The 19,316-nt window shown below is 36.6% G+C and overlaps 1 protein-coding gene and 1 long non-coding RNA gene across 2 annotated transcripts; one reads left to right on the top strand and one right to left on the bottom strand.

Moving 5' to 3' along the window:
- The first annotated feature begins 1,479 nt into the window (after positions 1-1,479).
- LOC125189856 (carotenoid cleavage dioxygenase 8 homolog B, chloroplastic-like) lies at positions 1,480-2,955 on the top strand. Its single transcript, XM_048087085.2, has 5 exons — positions 1,480-1,992; positions 2,073-2,266; positions 2,363-2,552; positions 2,638-2,740; positions 2,810-2,955. Exons 1-5 carry the CDS (start codon positions 1,480-1,482, stop codon positions 2,953-2,955), a joined length of 1,146 nt encoding a protein of 381 aa, XP_047943042.2.
- Positions 2,956-18,446: 15,491 nt separating this feature from the next.
- Positions 18,447-18,969, bottom strand: LOC125191314 (uncharacterized). Its single transcript, XR_007171083.2, has 2 exons — positions 18,902-18,969; positions 18,447-18,824 (listed from the first exon to the last, which is right to left on the bottom strand). It is a non-coding gene; the product is annotated as an uncharacterized LOC125191314 (long non-coding RNA).
- Positions 18,970-19,316: the final 347 nt, after the last annotated feature.

The raw sequence follows: 19,316 nt of genomic DNA, 5'->3' as shown, positions 1-19,316 counted from the left end.
AGGTCCGACTTGAATATCACCAACTTTTTTTTTGAAAAGTTGAACACTTTCTCGATAAAAGATGCACATCTATTAGTATCATCAACAACATTCATTATAATCTAAGCCTGAATATGACATAAATCAAAATAGTCAAATATAGAATGATATTCCTTTCCGTATGTACAATAAATTGATACTTTCGGTCGGTATAAAAAGATGCTAGTAATTAATAAAATGATATTTTATTTGTATAAAATGATACTCACTCTGTCCCCGATTTAGCCTTACACTTTTCCATTTCGGCCCGTTCCCAATTAAGAGTCACACTTCATTTTTATTATAAATAGTAAATAGGTTCCACATTCCACTAACTCAATTCACTCACATTTTATTATAAAATCAATATAAAAAAATAGGTCCCACATTCCACAAACTTTTTTAACCAATTTTTCTTTTACATTTCTTAAAACCCGTATCCGGTCAAAGTGTGACTCCTAATCGGGGACGGAGGGAGTATATTTTATTTATAGAATGATAGTTTGAAGATGATTTAAATTCAGCATACTATGACATTTTAGCGAAAATGATATATTTTATTTGTAAAATGATAGTTTCAAGATGATATAAATTCAGCATATAATGATATTTTAGTGAAAATAATATATTTCGTCTATAAAATACTAGCTCCGTCCCTCAAATTTTGACATACTTTGACCCGGCACGGGTTTGAAGAAAGTAATGGAAAGTGAGATGAAAAAGTTGATGGGATGTGGGTCCTACTTTTAAAGTATTAGTTTTATAATAAAATGTGAGTAAGAATGAGTTAGTGGAATATAGGGTCCACTACCAAAAATGGTAAAAGTGAAGTGTGTCAAATTTTTAGGGACGGACCGAAATGTTAACTGTGTCAAAATTTGGGGGACAGAGATAGTAATAATTTCGGAAGGATTATTATGGTTATCACCCTAATTAGATTTATCATTCTAATGCACTCATGTTATATCCTGAATTTTTCATTTGAGAATTTTTATTAGCTCTATCATATTAAATTGAGAAACAAATCTTGGTAAAACTATATACAAGTATATGGAATATTATATATATACTATATGAATGACTCTTTCAGTCTTATTAACGTTTATATACCTAATTATAATGGGTTAAAAATCAATTTTCGAATTCCTATTTTTCTTGTTGTTTCTCTTTTTCTTGTAACCTTTTGACTTAGTATTTCTTTTGTCTAGAAAGAGGCGACATATAGTGTCACGTGAAGGTTGAATATTATTTGGAGATGATGAATAATACAAGTTCCAGTACGACAAAAAATTAATACACCATAATAACCCCTCAAACAATTCCCCCTACGCAACAATTAATTTAATAGTAAGTCATTAATTCTAGTAGTAATATTTTTAATATGATATTTTTTCAAGGGCGACCTAGCTAAGTCATGAATTCTCCGATAATGGGCCCAAAAGCGACAATTTCTTAGACTACATGGGCGACCTAGCTAAGCTATTTTCGGGGGCTTCGCTTACCGACAATACCATGACCAGTGTCGTTAAGCTAGGCGATGGGCGAGTCCTATGCTTGACCGAGACCCAAAAAGGCTCTATTCTCATCGACCCTGACACGTTAGACACGTTGGGGAAGTTCGAATACACTGACAATTTGGGGGGCCTCATCCAAGCGGCCCACCCAATTGTCACTGATACCGAGTATATTACTTTGTTACCCGACCTAATCAACCCAGGCCACCAAGTCGTCAGGATGAACCCTGGCACCAATGAGAGGAAACTCATGGGGCGTGTCAATTGTCGGGGCAGGCCATCCCCTGGTTGGGTCCATTCCTTCCCGGTCACCGAGAACTATGTGGTGGTCCCGGAGATGCCACTTAGGTATTGTCCACAGAATTTGCTAAAGGCTGAGCCCACAGAATTGTATAAGTTTCAATGGCTCCCTGACTCCAAAGCCTACATGCATGTTATGTGCAAAGCTACTGGCAAGACTGTAAGCTTTTTTTAATAAATTTTTCCTTTTTTATTTATTAAAAATAGTAATTAATGTTTTCTTGTTTAATTAATTATAAGGTGGCGAGTGTGGAGGTTCCTCCGTTTGTGACGTTTCATTTCATCAATGCTTACGAAGAGACAGATGAAGATGGAAGAGTGACGGCTGTTATTGCTGATTGTTGTGAACATAATGCTGATCCTGCCATTCTTCCAAACCTTTCACTCCATAATCTTCGCTCGTTACACAGCCAAGATGTGTTCCCTGGTGCAAAGTCTGATTAATATCTTTTTATATCTATTTAATTCTTTAATTAATTTGTTGTTTTATGGAGTACTAACTACTACATTAAAATGTGTTGTATATGAAGGGTTGGGAGATTTAGGATTCCAATTGATGGGAGCCCTAATGGGACATTAGAGGCAGCATTGGATCCAAATGAGCATGGGAGAGGCATGGATATGTGTAGCATTAACCCTAACTTTTTGGGGAAGAAATATCGCTATGCATATGCAACTGGTGCAAAAAGGCCTTGCAACTTCCCAAATACCATTACTAAGGTATTCATTCATTAATTAATTTATCCTAATTTCCCATAACACTTCACTTTTGTTTAACATAATTTTGTTTTCTTCATGTATGTAGCTTGATTTAGTGGACAAGAAGGCTAAGAGCTGGTGTGAGGAAGGCTCTATCCCATCCGAGCCCTTCTTCGTTGCTAAGCCGGGTGCCACTGAGGAAGATGATGGTTAGTTTTCTCTTTTTTATGAGAATGCAATCTCATTGTTGTATACTAATAACATATGTACGATTGCAGGTGTTGTGATCTCAATGGTTAGTCAGAAGAATGGTGATGGATTTGCCTTGGTGTTAGATGGAACTACTTTTGAAGAGATTGCTAGAGCTAAATTTCCCTATGGTCTTCCTTATGGGCTGCATGGATGCTGGGTTCCCAAGAATTGATCATTTACCTAATCTACTAGTATTTGGATTTCACAATTATGTATATTGTGAAATTGTTTTTCCTCCATTATATCTGAAATATGAAAAAGAATCTTGAGTTTTGTCATTTGCATTGATTCTGTGTCATTTCTAATTTGATTGTATTGAATAAGTCCAGTAATTTATTATAAACTTTATACTATTAGTAATATATCGATGATAATACTTATGGTTATATTTCTTAGACGATATTATATACCACGTTTAAAGTTGACGGGAAAGACCAGAAAATGCGGAAAGTGTATGATTTTTGGGAAAAAAACACCCTATTTTCAATTAGTTAAAATGAAAATGTTTTGTTTATGCCACATCTTTTAGAGACATTTTTATTTAGTGAAATGTTAGAAGTTAAAACTGTTCTTTCTGTTTAGGAATTACCAAACGGAAAATTGCAACACTACATCGGAGTAATGTTATTTTTAGATATATTATTTATTGAGTTTTATTATATTTCCAATCTGCGTGACATGTTGATTAGAACAATTAAATGAACGACACAAAACCAGCCCAAAATCTGCTACAACATGTTTTTCAGCAAGTAAAAATTCCATAGTACATCAATACCAAGTTAGTATAGTGAATTGGTATACCTCACTAATAAATCATTGACAATTGGAAATAAAGAAATGGTACATATGCCACATTAATTAAACACCAATTCAATAAAAATAATTGCACAAAATAGACATTTATTAATTATAGAAAGGGAGATTATATTACTACTATTAAATATGAAAATTATAATCACAAAATATTAGAATAGGCGTGTAATATATAAGTATATTGACTTTTTAATGTAATACTTAATATTTCACACATAAAATTTTAATCAGACTATATTACATTACTTTTCATGCCAAAGAAAAAAAATTATATTAAAACTCCTTGATAGTACTATTTTGAGATTTTAAAAATAAGACCTTTTTTTCTTGTTTTATAAGTATTTATTTATAAACAAAAACTTTACAAAAATAAAAATTAAGAAATCCATTATAATTTTCAATATTTTTTTATTATCATTTAAAAATTTTCATGAAATTTTTAAAATAAGAAAATAAAAAATCAAACTGAAAAATATTACTCCCTCCGTCCCATTTAATATGCAATATTTTTTTTTCGGCACGAGATTTTATGTAATGTTGTTTTGTGAGTTAATGAAAAGTGAGTAAAGTAAGAGAGAAAAAAAAGTAAAGAAAGTATTGTTTCCAGTTTTAGAAACGTTTCATTTTTAATAAGACAGACTAAAAAGTAAAATGTTTCAATTCTAACGGGACAAAGGGAATATTATTTTATATAGAATAGCTTGATGATTACCGAAAATTTTAGTTACATAAAAAATAGTACTACTATCAAAGAATTGTAATATGATTTTTTTTCTTGGCATGACAAATAATGTAATATGATTACTTTTTATGTTTAAAATATTTAGTACTTACATTAATAGGTCAATATACATATCTATTGTAATTATATTGCACGCCTATTTTATGATGATATTTTCTAATTTAATAGTAGTAATATAATGTCACTTTCCATGAATAATGCATGTCTATTTTGTGCAATTAGATTTATTGAATTTATATTCATTTGATGTGGCACGTGGGCATCCATTTGTCAACTCACTATGCCAACTTGGTATGGAACTATGGATGTACCATGGAATTTCTACTCGTTTTTCAGCTGGCATGTTAACATTCTAAATTTCAAACTGATAAGACTAATTTCATGCATTGGTTATGAGGTTAAATTCTATAATTTTCCGGGTCTGACAAGGTTTTGTAAGCCAGGTGTGTAGAGAAAAGGTCAGATCCAAGAAGAAGAAGAAATCGCCTGGAGCAGGGAGCTGGCAGAGGAAGCGAGCAGAAAAGGGAAGAAATTCACTAGACGGATGAGCATTCTGGACAAGGGCAGAATGGGAAGCACAAGGAAGAATCTAGAAGCTCCGTCCCTTATAAATAAGAGCACACGACCCACATGATCATCATCATTTTCTTAGCTCTTAGCTCAGCCTTTCTCATTCTCTACACACACACTTGGGGGAAATTAGTTGGGGGGTTCACGGTTAGAAAGTTCATCGGAGTTGTGTAACACCGTCACCACGGGAGGCGAAGATACTATCTATTTCCTGCTTTCAGTTTATGTTTCTGAATTTCCCGAGACTTCGCTGTTCGAAGCTCGACTGTATTTTGTTAATTTTCTGTTTGATCCGCATTTGATCGGCTATGGAAGTTGTTATCCTGTTTTCGTTACATGTTATTGCTGCTTTTCCGTTTACTTTTGATGCTTTTTGCAATTGATCTGAGTTTGGAGTCGAATTGTGTAGAGATTGTAGTTGATCGGTTGAATCTGTGTGATTGGAGATGGAATTTGTTGTGGAATGTTGTGGATGGCTTGGATCCGGAGTGGATGAAGCGTTCAGAGTTTGGATCTGTTCATGTTTGCATGGTCTTGATGTTTAAATTCTGTTTCCTTATTTACTTCGTCTAGTGATAGTAGATCTGTTTAAATTTCAGTAGTTAATTGTAGTAATTGGTTTAATTTAGCTTGCTCTGTTTTCATTTCGCGTTTTGCTCTGTATTTCCTCTACACTCCGTGATCAAGGATTTTGGGAAAATGAAGTCATTGTTAGTTAATCCTTTAGTTAGTTAATCTGCAGCTTTACGTTCGTACTTTGCCAATTTGGGAAAATGGTCCCCACGATTTATCTTTCCTCTGTCTAGGTTAGTTTTAGGAAGTCGTTTACCGGGTCTAGTAGTTGTTTCCGCTCTGGTAAATTCGAGTATGTCGTGTTTTTCGTCATGCATGTTCTGTTATTCCTCCCTAGATCTAGCTGTTAGGATAGAGCATTTTGTTTCCCCAGTCTAGTAGTTAAATCTCAACCCCAAAAATGCGTGGCAGCAGCCACAAACAGTACTCAGGTCGCCTTACATGTTTACTTACGCCTCCATCTCTGTGGGATTCGATCCCTACTTCCATGTACTAATCCTTTTTAGCATAGCGGGTTGAAGCTTTTGAAAAGCAAGGGGTAAGATTGTGCGCACCAAAGACCAAGGTTTTGAGGGTTCCTTGAATTCCTCTGGATCTGAGAAGTCTGATTTTATTTTGCCCTACACGTCACTCTCCTACTCACTCTCTTTTCACAAACCCAACAAATGCTATAGCGCTCACCCCAAAATTCAACTTATTTCACCATTTTTCATATTTTGTTTTTTCAATTGTCGATTTAGAAAATAAATAACATAGATTAAAATACCAATACAATAGAAGAATAAAGATATTTAAATACGAACAATGTAAGAATTGAAAAAAGAAAATAGTCTTGCTGGAAAGCCTGCGATAGCATCACGGAACCTGCCGCTTGCGCTCCACCGTTTTCCCACAAGCAATATAGCCCCAAAAACCGCATCACGCGGCTGGCCGATTTTGAGACTCTATTATGGATACTCTCAACTTAAAACTGAGCAATCACACTCTAAAAACATCTAATATTCAAACATTAATTATTCGAAATCTAGTATGCATATGCACGTTTTTAACAAATACTTCATATGTCCCTAAATAAATAAACTCTTTCCTTTTTGAACTGTTCCCTAAAAATAGAAATTTTCTATTTAAGGAAATTTCTTTCTCTAATGAGGTGAGATCCATTTTCGGCTAACACACTTCTCTTTCTATCTCTCTCTTACTTACTAATTTTTTATTAAAACCCGTGCCATTTCAAAAGTTCCTATTTTTAGGAGACGGAGAGAGTAATATACTACTAGTGTATTCTCATTAACTTAATAATTTATTATTATTTAAATATTCTGTGTAAAAGTTCTCTATTCTAAACTTGCGAATTAATGTGTTTAGCTAATAATTTTTTGATAAATGTAATTATATATAAAATGAATTGCATCTGCAATATGATAATTTTCTCATTTTTTTATCATAATTTAAATTTTGTTGACATATTAATTAATTAATTACTTAATTAATTAATAGTATTAAATATATTTTGCAACATATTAATATAATTTAAGAAACTTCAAAGTAAGAAAAAAAAATTTAATTGGAAGAAGACTTTTAATTTAGTCGTTGAATTTTTAATTTTTTTTTAAATAAATTCTGAAAATTTGAAAAAAAGTAAAAAATTATTAAAATTTTCCTACTTCCCCAAATATTACCAGTTTTATCAATTTTTTTTATCATCAACTTATCATAAAATAATCAATAAATACCCATTCATGACATTATTGTTTTTCACACCAAAAATAATTCCTAATACGAATGGAATAATTGGTTGAACAAGGATAATACGAATAGAATAATTGGTCGAACAATCATTTTCACAACTTTTCCTCACTCATTTTTCTCTCAAAATATCAATTCTTAATTGTGCAAATATGTTCGGCCAAGGATAATACGAATGGAATAATTGGTTTAACAATCTCAACATCGACAATGTATCATCGTCAAATAACCCAACGTTCGTCGACGCCCGTCTACCAAAGGCCTGCCCTCCATCTGAGAAGTGGTCTGCCGATCCTCCATGTCGCACTTGCTGCACGGTTCCTACTGGTCTATGCAATGTTATCCCAAATTAGGGAGAAAGAAAATTCGGAGGTCGGTGGCCAATATGATTGTCGGGAACCAATAAACTTGGAATGCTTTTTGGGCGAGGGTTACAGAAAACTACAACAATGCGCACCCGAGAGGAACGTCCCTCGTAGTCTGAAGGTGCTCCATAGTCTGAAAAACTGCGTTGCCAAATCAAAATGAATGCCAACAACATTTTGAGGGCGGCTATGATGCGGGAGGACCTTCAAGTATGTCAATACTTGGAATAGTGTTCGATATCGATAAGTGCGCGGGTGGCACCTAGTCCAACACAGGCTCAAGTTCAATAAAGGCGAAGCACATGACGGGTAGCCAAGTACTTGTTAAGTGGCGGCTGTTGTGGTGGTCGATCCGAGCCCGGCGATGAGGAGGTCGCAAGCTAGTTTGTGGGAGCCAATGCAGGGGCCTCGAGCTCTGGTGCGAGTTTGCGACATAGTGTGATTGGGGCGAAGACGACAAAAGCAGCTAGAGCTAGAGGCAAGGGACAAGGCGAACCAAACCAAGCACCCAACACCGCCCCATCTAAGGGCCGGGATAAACTTTAATGTCCTTGTTGTTCAACGACTGACGTCGCCCGTATGACGTCGTCCCAATTAAGAAAACATTACCAATGAATTCACCTTCTCATCTATACTACTAAAAGGGAGAGTTGGATGGAAAGTCAATATTGTCTTTTTTGGAGGGAAAATGTGAAGCTAGTTTGTTTACCCTTTTGGTCATTTTGAGAATGACAACCATTGGATAGAAAATTGGTCCAATTAAATGATAGCTTCCGTATCAAGATTTGGAACAATTATAAAGGAATATTGAATCTGCAAAATGAAAAATAGAGAGAGAAGGGTGAGAAGAAGAAAGAGGAAGGAGAAAGACTGAAAGAGTGCATCGAGGTGGCTGTGCAGATCCCCAATCATCGCCGGAGCGGCGGCGGACGGCAGCAGCGGCTGTGGCGTGATAATGATAGAGAAAGGTGAGAAGGAGAAAGAGAGAATTGCGGCGACGCAGCACAACCGGGACAACACAGTGGTGCGCTGGGTGAGACAGCGAGAGAGATGCCGGAGATGCGGAGTAGGAGGCGGCGATGCAGCTTTGCAGGAGGGGTGACGACGGGCGTGAAGCACGCGGACTAACAAGCGAGGCACGGCGGAAGGAGCGGCGGGGCGGGCGGTGGTCGTGGCGGCGCTGATTTGGGAGAGAAAAATGGCGGCTAGCGAGGGAGGGAGTAGTAAATTCTTCATTTAGAGTTTATATTTTCTACATATTTATTATATTTTGTATTCATTATTTGAAATTCTTATGTCCTGTGCTATGCATAACACATGTGTTAATACTAGTGGCTCAAATGGGATTCCCGCTGAATACGACCTGCTATTTGCGCCGCAATCGCAAACTCCACAACGATTGAAAGTCGCGCCTCTTTTAATTTGTAGGATTTAATTATGTATATTTCAATTAATTTTTTTTTAATTATGCAATATTTAATTTTTAAGATTTTAATTTTAATTTTCAGTTTTTTAATTAAGTATTTTTGATGAAATATTTTTTTGGTTGCATTTTTAAACTGAAAAAATTAAATTGTGTGTCCCATTAATAGTTAACAGAAGAGATGGTTAAGTGCATCTAAGAAAAATTGGAGTAAAAGGTACTCCCTCCGTTCTATAGTAATAGAGACGTTTCTTTTCGGAACGGAGATTAAGAAAAATTTTATTAGGTGAGTTAAGTAAAGGGAGAATAAAGTGGAAAATGAAAAAGGTAGAGAGATGAAGAGAGAAAAAAGTAAGAGAGAGTAAAGTAGGTATGCAAAAATGTATTGACTTTTACTTAAAAGGGAAATGACTCTATTACTAAGGAACGTACCAAAATGGTAAAATGACTTTATTACTCCTATTATGGAACGGAGAGAGTAGTATAGATCCCTGAATAGCATAGTTAAGTGATGCATAAAAGACATGATTGTTGGTGACCTCAATGTCATCAAAAGATTTTTTACACCTTTTAAGATATTTTTTATTTTTTCTCACCTTTTTTATTCAAGGATATTTTTCTGACAATTTATCTTTATTCTTTTTAGGGGTACTTAAACGGTTCCCAGGTTCTCGGTTAACCAGAATCGGAACCAGAACCGGCCAGTTAATTGAGGAATCGGAAACTAGAAAACCGGTTCCGGTACCAGTTCCAACTTTTTATATAAAACCGGTTCCAGTTGAACCGAAACCGACCTATTCTTAACCGGGAAGCGGATTACAATTCAATTTTATTTTTTTTATAATTTAATTTACTAATAAATCTAACTTAATTGAATAAATATTGAATTGTAATACATTAATCTGAAACATTGAGTGCTTTTAAGATTTAAAAAGTGTTAAATTTGCGAGCTCTGTTTTCTGAAGTATTTAAAATGTTTAAACCGTGATGCTTTGAATCTACAATTATTTCCCCAATCCAATTTTTATGAACTAACTACTATGAGTAGAACATCATAAGTTTGGTTTTAATTTCCTAAATAACTAGCTAAAATAAACTAGTCTGACCTACTATACTAGGCATCACTCTTACTCATATATGAATATTATTGTATTGCTGGTTTGTATTTTTTGTGTATTTATTTAAATTTTTAGATGTTATTTGTTATGTTTCCAGATGTTGGATTATTATTTTATTAGTATTGAATCATTTAAAATTATAAATATATTTGAATTAAAATTACACATCGGTTCTGGTTCCGGTCTAGTTTCGGTTCTAGGATTTATAAAAAATTGAAATCGGTTAGCCAGTCAACAGGTACGATTAGAACCGGAACATGCCGAATATCAGGCCTAATTAAGTGTATGGAATATTCATCTTAAATCGAAGACCACAAAGTACAAATGTTACTTTCTTTCATTTTTGTGTTTTCATTTTTATCCTTGTGTTCCCTATTATTTCTCTATTTTTATGTTTGGTCTTTATATTATTATTAATATTTTCATGTCTAACTATTAACTATTTTTATATCTCTGATAGAATAAAGGACAATTTTGGTACTAAACATATGACCAAAATACAAAGTTAGTCCAAAACATTCACTTTTTAAAAATCGGGTTCGTAACAAATAAAATCGTTGTCGATCCGGTCCCTTTTTACGGTTTCGTCAATTTCTGACAGTCAACCATGGATTATCGATTTTTTGAGCGATTAGGCTTAATCTGGGATTATTAATCACCTAATTACTTTCTAATTAAATTGTTTTCTAATTATTTTTCCATTCCTAACAAAATCAAAATAATAGGCGCAACTTTTAATTGTTAAATGTTCAGGACCTATTTGATCTTGTTTATGAATATGGTGGACTAGTTTGATGTTTATTATGTTGTACTAGTTTGATGTTTAGAATATTTTTTTCTTCTTCTCCAATGAAGTCCCATAATGTAGCAAAATCAAACGCAAAAATTCTGTTTCAAAATCCAGATTCAAAACATACATGCATTTCAACATACATTGTCCAACATTTAAAATTGAAAATTCAGAAATTTCAACAAAAATTAGGAATTTCACTCAAATCCAACAAATTACTTGAATATACAAACAAGTGTTACAACAACAACAATAATAGACAAGACCACACAACATTCATTATTTTTTCAACATTATGCTATATTTCTGATAATTCAAGGCTAAACAATCAAAATCGGAACCGGCCACTAAGGTTGACGAATTGACGGCTTCGTCTTCGTCGATGGGCTCGCACCACTTAAAGAAAAAACATTCCTTTCTCTCACATGCAAACTAAAGCTTCCCCTTATCGGTTTTGCATGGTTGGTGACAATACAAAGCGATGCCACCATCTTGCAATTCCAGAAAGCAAAGCTAAATCGGAGGTCTCAGACGGCGCCAGCGTCGCCGAAACCCCTGCTCTACCTCGACTCGGCCATATCCGACGGGTTTTGTGGTTGTTGCCGTTAGAGTTTGTATACTAGAAATCACCTTTCGAGTGATTGAATACTGTTAAAACTCTTATTTTATTTTCCAAAAGAATAAACAGATTATGTTTGTCATAATGTTGTTATGTTTTACATTTAATGGATGTTTATTACATGTATAAATGTATAAGTAACTTAACAAAGTCTAAGTCTTTGTTTTAGTAGACCGGTTGTGGGCGTCGTTCACTTTAAGGTAACACGGTCAGTTCTAAACAAAGAAAAAGAAGAATTTCACAACCTAGATAGGCTTAGACTACCTATCGTGAAAGGTTGCAATGTCAGTCCGATTATTTCTAAGCCTTACTGAAATAAGATGACATTGGTGTGGTATAGCACTGAATAGATCTAACAGCGAGACAGTCTTTATGCTATCTACAGAAAGACGAGGTCATATTGTTGTTTCTTAATCAATGTACGTTAGCATTGAGCATACGGTATTAATTATGCACTACTTTGACTTACCAAATGGTGTGGGTTTTTCGCAACCCAATAAGCCTGGTATATTGGGTAGTGGTGATTAATATCTAGCGGTGCTAGGATTGCTATTATGTTGAATCGTGCGCGAGGTGAGTCTCGTTTGATAACATCCTCAAGAGAAGCTTGAAATAAGGTTTTATTATTTGGAACCTAGCTAGTTGGAGTTTAATTACTCTATGAATAATAAATAAGATTTTCTTGCTGAGTCCTTTCTTGGAATAAATAAGATATTAATTAATTAAGTCCATAGCAGACAATAATTAATTAATTGATGTTTCAATCTTAAGCGCGGGAAATAAATATCAAGTAATGGAAATCTGAAGTACTTATATTTTCGGATTTGGATGGGGAATGCAATATTACTTCTGTAGTGGCTGCTCGTAATATTCCAATTATAAGCTTATATTAAATTGGGTTTAATTTAATTAGTAAAAAGCTAATTGGAGGAGCCCATATCCAAAGCCTTCCATAGATCCCTGTTTGGGCCCAATATGTGACTTAATATAAATAGAAGAATAAAGGAGACAGAAAATATACTTATTATTTTCTCAAAATTTTCGGCCCTCTCTCTCTCTAGAAAGGGGCGATTTTTCTTCTCCTCCGTGGGAAAGGATTTCTGACTTCTTTATTTAAGTCCTAGTACACTGGTGAGATCATCCCACCCTGATATCAGTTTACAGTCCGCGAACCAGACAGAAGATCCGTGGTTTTGTACTAAAAATCTTCACGTGGAGAAGGCGCTAGCTATCTTCGATTCTTTGGAGAATCATCAAGGTATAATGGCTAAACCGTAGAAAAGCATGTTTTAGGTTTCAATTAAATTAAAGCATGTTTTATTTGAGTTATGAGCATGATGCATGTGATAATTACGCGAATAGAATTTGTCTAAATAATCTACTAAATAGATCAGAATTATTATGTAATTGATTTATGTGAGTGCTTCGGCTGCCAACCCCCTTCAATTGGTATCAGAGCCAGTCTTTGGCTCTGATTATTTAGATTTAAATTTCGTGAAATTCCTGTATGCATGCGTTTTTGTTTTCGAAGCATGTTCTTGTTTTTAGTTCATATATTTTTATGCATGATGAACTCAAGAACAATCGAAACAAAGAACTCAAGTATTTGGAACGCACGAGACGTGCGATTCGTCGGCGCTTGCGCCGAGACGAATCGCGCGACATGCGATCCAATTAGGGTTGTCGAGCGAGTGGGAGTAGGGATGGCGATCGACCGGCGACGCGCGAACGAGGGTGGACTCATGCACGCCGCCGGTGTGACCACCGGTACCGGCGATCTCCGAGCAATCACGCCGAACGAGTGGGAGTATCGAAGCGATCACGCGGCAGCGTGAATATGAGCATGGGCTCGTCCACGCTGCCGGCGAGACCGTGGTTTCGGCTTCTCTCCAGAACATGCGTCGGTCGACGGCGGTGGAACGAGACGGAGCTCGCTGCTCGTCCGAGAGCAGCGGCTGTCTTCTCCGCCGCATGAAACCCTAACCCTAGTCGGATTCCGGGATGTGCGACGCCGAGCCTAGAGCTTCGCCGCCATGAGCGGTCGTTGCTGGCTTAGGGCGCATCGTCGTCGGTGTAAGTATGACGCCGGAGCAGCGCGGTGGACGCCGCGCGATCGGCGACGTCGACCGAGGGAGTTTCGCTGCGCTTAAGCGCCAAAGAGGGAGAAAGAAAGCAGCCGCGATGTTGATCGCGGGATTCCGGCTAGAGTTGGACGGCAAATCGTCGTTCCGGCGAGTCCTACGCCAGAAATTTCGTCGTCGTTGATCGTGCGAACCTCGATCACGAGATAACGATGAAATATTATTTTAATGATTATTTGATTCCATAATTAAAAGATATCATTAAAACATTATTATTTAATGTAAATAAAATATTTAGGGAAGATTTCCCTAGATTTTAGGAATATTTAGATTATTGACTATATCTATGAAAATAAATATATTTATTTCATTCCTAGATGATATGGACAAGAATAATTTAATAGTTTCCTAATTATATTATATATCTAGAATCCTAATAAGGATAAGATATGTAGGATCTCATTAAATAATAAAATATATTATTCTCTTCCCAATCTTAAATAAAGAATTAATTTAAGTTTATTTATTCATGTCAGTCAAAGATATAAATAATTAATTATTTTAAATTTAATCTTATAGAAGACATGAATATGGATTAAACTTTAGTAATTAATATATTATCCTTTAATAAGATGTTTAAAAGATTATAAAAGATTTAATTATCCAGTCAATTAAATACCAACAGAATTTAATTAAGCTTTTAATCTGCACTAAGGCTAAGGATAATTAATGAAACACCATAACTTAAATATCTAAGCAATAATTACGAACTAAGTTTGTATATGGTCTCCATCAATTGGTCCACAACTTATGAAGCTAATTTTTGAATCTTATCGCCACCCATGCTGTGGGGACAATAATCCTAAGAAATAGCGAGTTCATATAGGTGGACTTCTCATATGTGAATAGTATGGACTAGAAAGTAGTTTCCAATATTATCGCCACCCATGCTGTGGGACAATAATCCTAAGAAATTACAAGTTTCAGAAGTCCAAACAGAATTTACGAGATAGCTTGGTCTTGTTATCAACGCATGAGCATTGTTATGGGAGTGCGTTGTAGAAACGAGATTCTGTAATGCTAAATCTGATGGTCATGCTTAGGCAACATTTGGCGGCCATGCCGTGCTGCGGTCTCTGGACTATTCGTCGGTGTTGTGACCAGTTAAAATGTTAAAATTTTAATGCGTATTGACCTCTGCTTGAGGGTACAAAATTTTAATTTTACAGTTGTGAGATTTGAAAAGTTTTATGGTTAATCTCCTCAATTTCATCACATAAGTTTATGACAAATAGTAAATATTCTGTTTTGCAGTGCAAACTAAATCGTCAACATGTCACTCAATCCTCTTTCTGCAATTCTTAAAGAAAACAAACTCGAGGGCCAAAATTACATAGAATGGAAACAAAATTTGGACATCGTTCTCACGGCTGATGAGTACAAGTTTGTGCTCACTACTCCACGGCCCCCAGTGCCGGCGGCTAACGCCGTACAGGCAGTGAGAGATGCGCATAGATGGTGGTATAAGGCGAATGAGATGGCTAAGTGTTATATGTTGGCCTCCATGTCAACAGTGCTTAGACATCAGCATGCCGCCATGACTACTGCCGCCGATATTATGCAAAATCTCACAAATCTCTTTGGTACTCAGAATCGAACGGCTAAGTCTCAGGCCTTTCGGAGTATCATGTGCAAGACTATGAAGGAAGGCTCGTCTGTGAGGGACCATGTCCTCGAGATGATGAGCCACCTCAATCAAATTGAGGTTTTGGGAGGTGTCATTGATGCCGAGTCCCAAGTTACTATCATCCTTCAGAGTCTGCCCCCTAGCTTTCAGCAGTTTAAGCTCAATTTTGAGATGAACAAGAGAAATTACACCTTGGTTGAGTTGTTGACTGAACTTCAGTCGGCAGAAGATCTCATGAACCAAGCTAAGGCTGCGATGGTCAGTTCGTCACATCGTTCCTCTGGCCCTAGGCCTGGCGCAGGAAAGAAGAAAGTGACGAACCAGGTCGCACCTAAGGAAGCTAAGGGAAAGAGAAAGAGGAGGTCGGGAAAGAAACAAACCGGAAAGTGTTTCAAGTGTGGATAGAAGGGGCATTGGAAGCCAGACTTCCCTAAAAAGGGCAAGGCTACAGGTATGCACCAAGCTCTAGTTGTCGAGGTATGTTTGGCTTCGACTTCATCTCATACTTGGGTTATAGACACTGGAGCTACTGATCATATTTGTTTTGATCCTGACTTAATGCAGGTGACAAGACGGCTATATGATGGAGAGATCGACGTCCAGCTGGGCCACGCTACTAAAGTGGCGACCGTTGCAATGGGAGACGTTTATTTGCGTTTTAGTAGTGATAGATTTTTGGTTATGAAGAATGTTTTGTTGATACCTTCTTTTAGAAGAAATTTAATTTCAGTTTCTAAATTGGTTTTTGATGGATATTCGATTTCTTTTAATGACAGTTGTGTTATTAAGAAAGATGGTTCTTGTATCTATCGTGGTATCATTGAAAACAATCTGTACACAATCATATCTACACAATTTAATAATCGCAAATTAGAACTCTATAATGCATCGAAAATTTCAAAGAAAAGAAAGGAACCTTCAAGTTCAATGAACGAAACGTACTTATGGCACCTTAGACTTGGTCATGCCAACCAAAGGAGGATTCAAACTCTCTTGGATCAAGACCTTCTTAAAGGACTAGATACTGAATCATTTTCCACGTGTGAATCCTGCTTGGAAGGCAAGATGACTAAGAAACCTTTTAGGATGAAAGGTAATAGGGCCAAGGAAGTACTAGAACTCGTTCATACTGATGTGTGTGGACCAATGTCAACCGAGGCAAGAGGCGGCTTTCGCTATTTCATCACTTTTATTGATGATTACTCGAAAGTTGGATATGTTTATTTGATGCGCTTTAATTCTGAAGCTTTTGTCAAGTTCAACGAGTTTAAGGCTTATGCTGAGACGCATCATTGAAAAAACGTATCAAAAGCCTGCGATCTGATCGCGGAGGCGAATACCTCGGTGCCGAGTTTTTGGACTACTTATCGGTAAAGGGAATTGAATCCCAACTGACTGCGCCGGGCACACCCCAGCAGAATGGCGTAGCTGAAAGAAGGAACATGACCTTGTTAAACATGGTCCGATCGATGATGAGTTATGCACGACTGCCTATTTCGTTTTGGGGACATGCCTTGCTTTCCGCGAGCCATATTTTAGACAATTTACCGTCAAAATCTGTTCCTGCCACTCCATATGAGTTGTGGAATGGGCGCAAGCCCAATTTTGAGCATCTCAAGATATGGGGGTGTCCAGCTCATGTTTTGGAAAAGGATCCAACTGAGTTGGACTTAAGGACAAAGGTATGTTTGTTTATAGGATACCCCAAAGGATCGAAAGCTTATGAATTCTATAGTCTCCGAGACAAGAAAGTCATTGTGAGTACACACGCGACATTCTTAGAGGAAGACTTTGTTATGAATCATAAACCCAGCAGTGAGGTGGCTCTTGAAGAGCTCACTTCAGTCACAAGTTCCATTAACCAAGAACAAGTACCAATAGTACAACCAATTCCCGAACCTTCAACTTCTACACCTAATGTTGTAGTACCGCGCCGCAGTGGGAGGGTCTCTCATGAGCCCGAAAGGTACATTGGTTTGGGAGAATCTATGGATCACTCTTCGGACAACAATGTACTAGATCCCTGAAATTTTGCAGAGGCGCGGACGGATGTCGATCATTGCCAATGGGTAAGTGTAATGGATTCGGAACTACAATCTATGATAGACAAAGACGTCTACGATTTATCTGTCCTACCTGAAGGCTGTACTGCCATTGGAGTAAGTGGATATACAAACGTAAACGTGGACCCGATGGACGAGTTAAAGTCTTTAAAGCAAGACTAGTGGCTAAGGGGCATACCCAAAAGGAAGGTGTCGATTACGACAAGACCTTCTCCCCGGTGGTCATGCTCAAATCGATCTGGATACTATTGTCGATAGCAACTTACATGGATTGGGATGTGTGGCAGATGGACGTTAAGACTGCGTTCTTGAACGGTAGTCTTGAGGAGACCATCTACATGGAACAACCCGAGGGTTATGCCGTCAAGGGCAAAGAGCACATGGTTTGGAAGCTTAAGAAGGTCATTTATGGTCTCAAGCAAGTATCTTGATCACAGAATCAGTGTTTCGATCAGACTGTTCATAAGTTTGGATTCGAAAAATGCCCTAACAAAAGCTGCGTGTACAAGAAGGTTGAGAAGGAGAATGTGGTGTTCTTAGTTTTATATGTAGATGACATTCTTCTAATTGGAAACAATAAAAAGATGTTGTCATCAGTATGAAAGTGAAATAAATTGGTTGAATGTAAGATCTACTTATCATTTATAAGGAAAATGAAATAAGACTCTTAATAGGGACATATAGAAATGATAAAAAATACTACATCCGTTCACCAAAATTTGTCTCATTTTTCCATTTCTGTCCGTCCCCCAAAATTTGCCTCATTTCACTTTTACCATTTTTCGTAGTGAACCTCATATTCCACTAACTCATTCCTACTCACATTTTATTATAAAATTAATAGGACCCACAATCCACTAACTTTTTCTAACTCACTTTTCATTACATTTCTTAAAACTCGTGCCGGATTAAAATGAGACAAATTTTGGTGGACGGAGGTAGTACGACTTTAGGGGACTGAGGAGTAAAACTTACTGACATATATTTTGTGTTGGATGTATAGCTTCATTTCCATTTATAATCACAATCCATAAAAATATGTAAATGCTCCTACCAAGTCAACTCGAGAAGAATTTAACAAAAAGCTAAATTCTACATTATGTATATTGGTAGGTACAATACATTAAATATGCAAAGAAATATAGTAGAAAAGAAGAGAACGAACACCTAAGCAAATAAAGCAATACAGTAGAAAACATAATCAACTAAAGAGAAAAAAATATCAGTAACAATGGTGGTGGTGGTGGTGGTGGTTGTGTCTGTGGTCATCAAAACCGAAGCACTGCAACAAAGGATAGCCGGCGACAAACACGCACTGTCCGATCATTCTGAACACCGACGAAACAAGAATGCAAGGGCAACAACAACAAGCCAACAATGGATCATCATATGGCCCTCCGCTGTGGTGGTGCTGATGGTGGTGATGATGCCCCATTTCTTCTTCAAATCAACTAATCGATCATCACAAACAATAGCAATTAGCTCAATTTCTTATCACTAAAACATGATTGGGAGGATAGATAAGTACCTAGCCCAGATAAATGGAAGTGGAGCTTTTTTCCTTGGAGATCTAAATCAAGTAAATGGACAGCCAAAAAATTATTTTAAAGATATTTCGAGGCGTGTGATAGGCGCGTCATGCTCGTGGCCCCCTCATTATTCATCAGGTTAAGTAATCCCTCTGTCTCAAGGAAGATGACCCATTTCTTGGGTGGCACGAGATTTTATACAGTTATATTTTGTGTGGTAAGAGAGAGAGAATAAAGTAGAGATAAAGGTGTTTCCATTTTAAGTAATGGGTCATCTTGATTGGGACAAATTAAAAAGAAAAGTAGGTCATCTTCAATGGGACGGAGGGAGTAACATGTATGAATTTTTTAGAGACAACCAATCTATTTTAATTTGCAAAGTGGGCATCTTTATTAAATTAAGGTTGCCTTTTA

This window comes from Salvia hispanica, chromosome 5 (assembly GCF_029641045.1).
Source record: "Salvia hispanica isolate PSC_SH4W2 chromosome 5, Shi_PSC_v1, whole genome shotgun sequence".
NCBI classification, from domain to species: domain Eukaryota; kingdom Viridiplantae; phylum Streptophyta; class Magnoliopsida; order Lamiales; family Lamiaceae; genus Salvia; species Salvia hispanica.
This window is presented reverse-complemented; position numbering and strand designations above follow the sequence as displayed.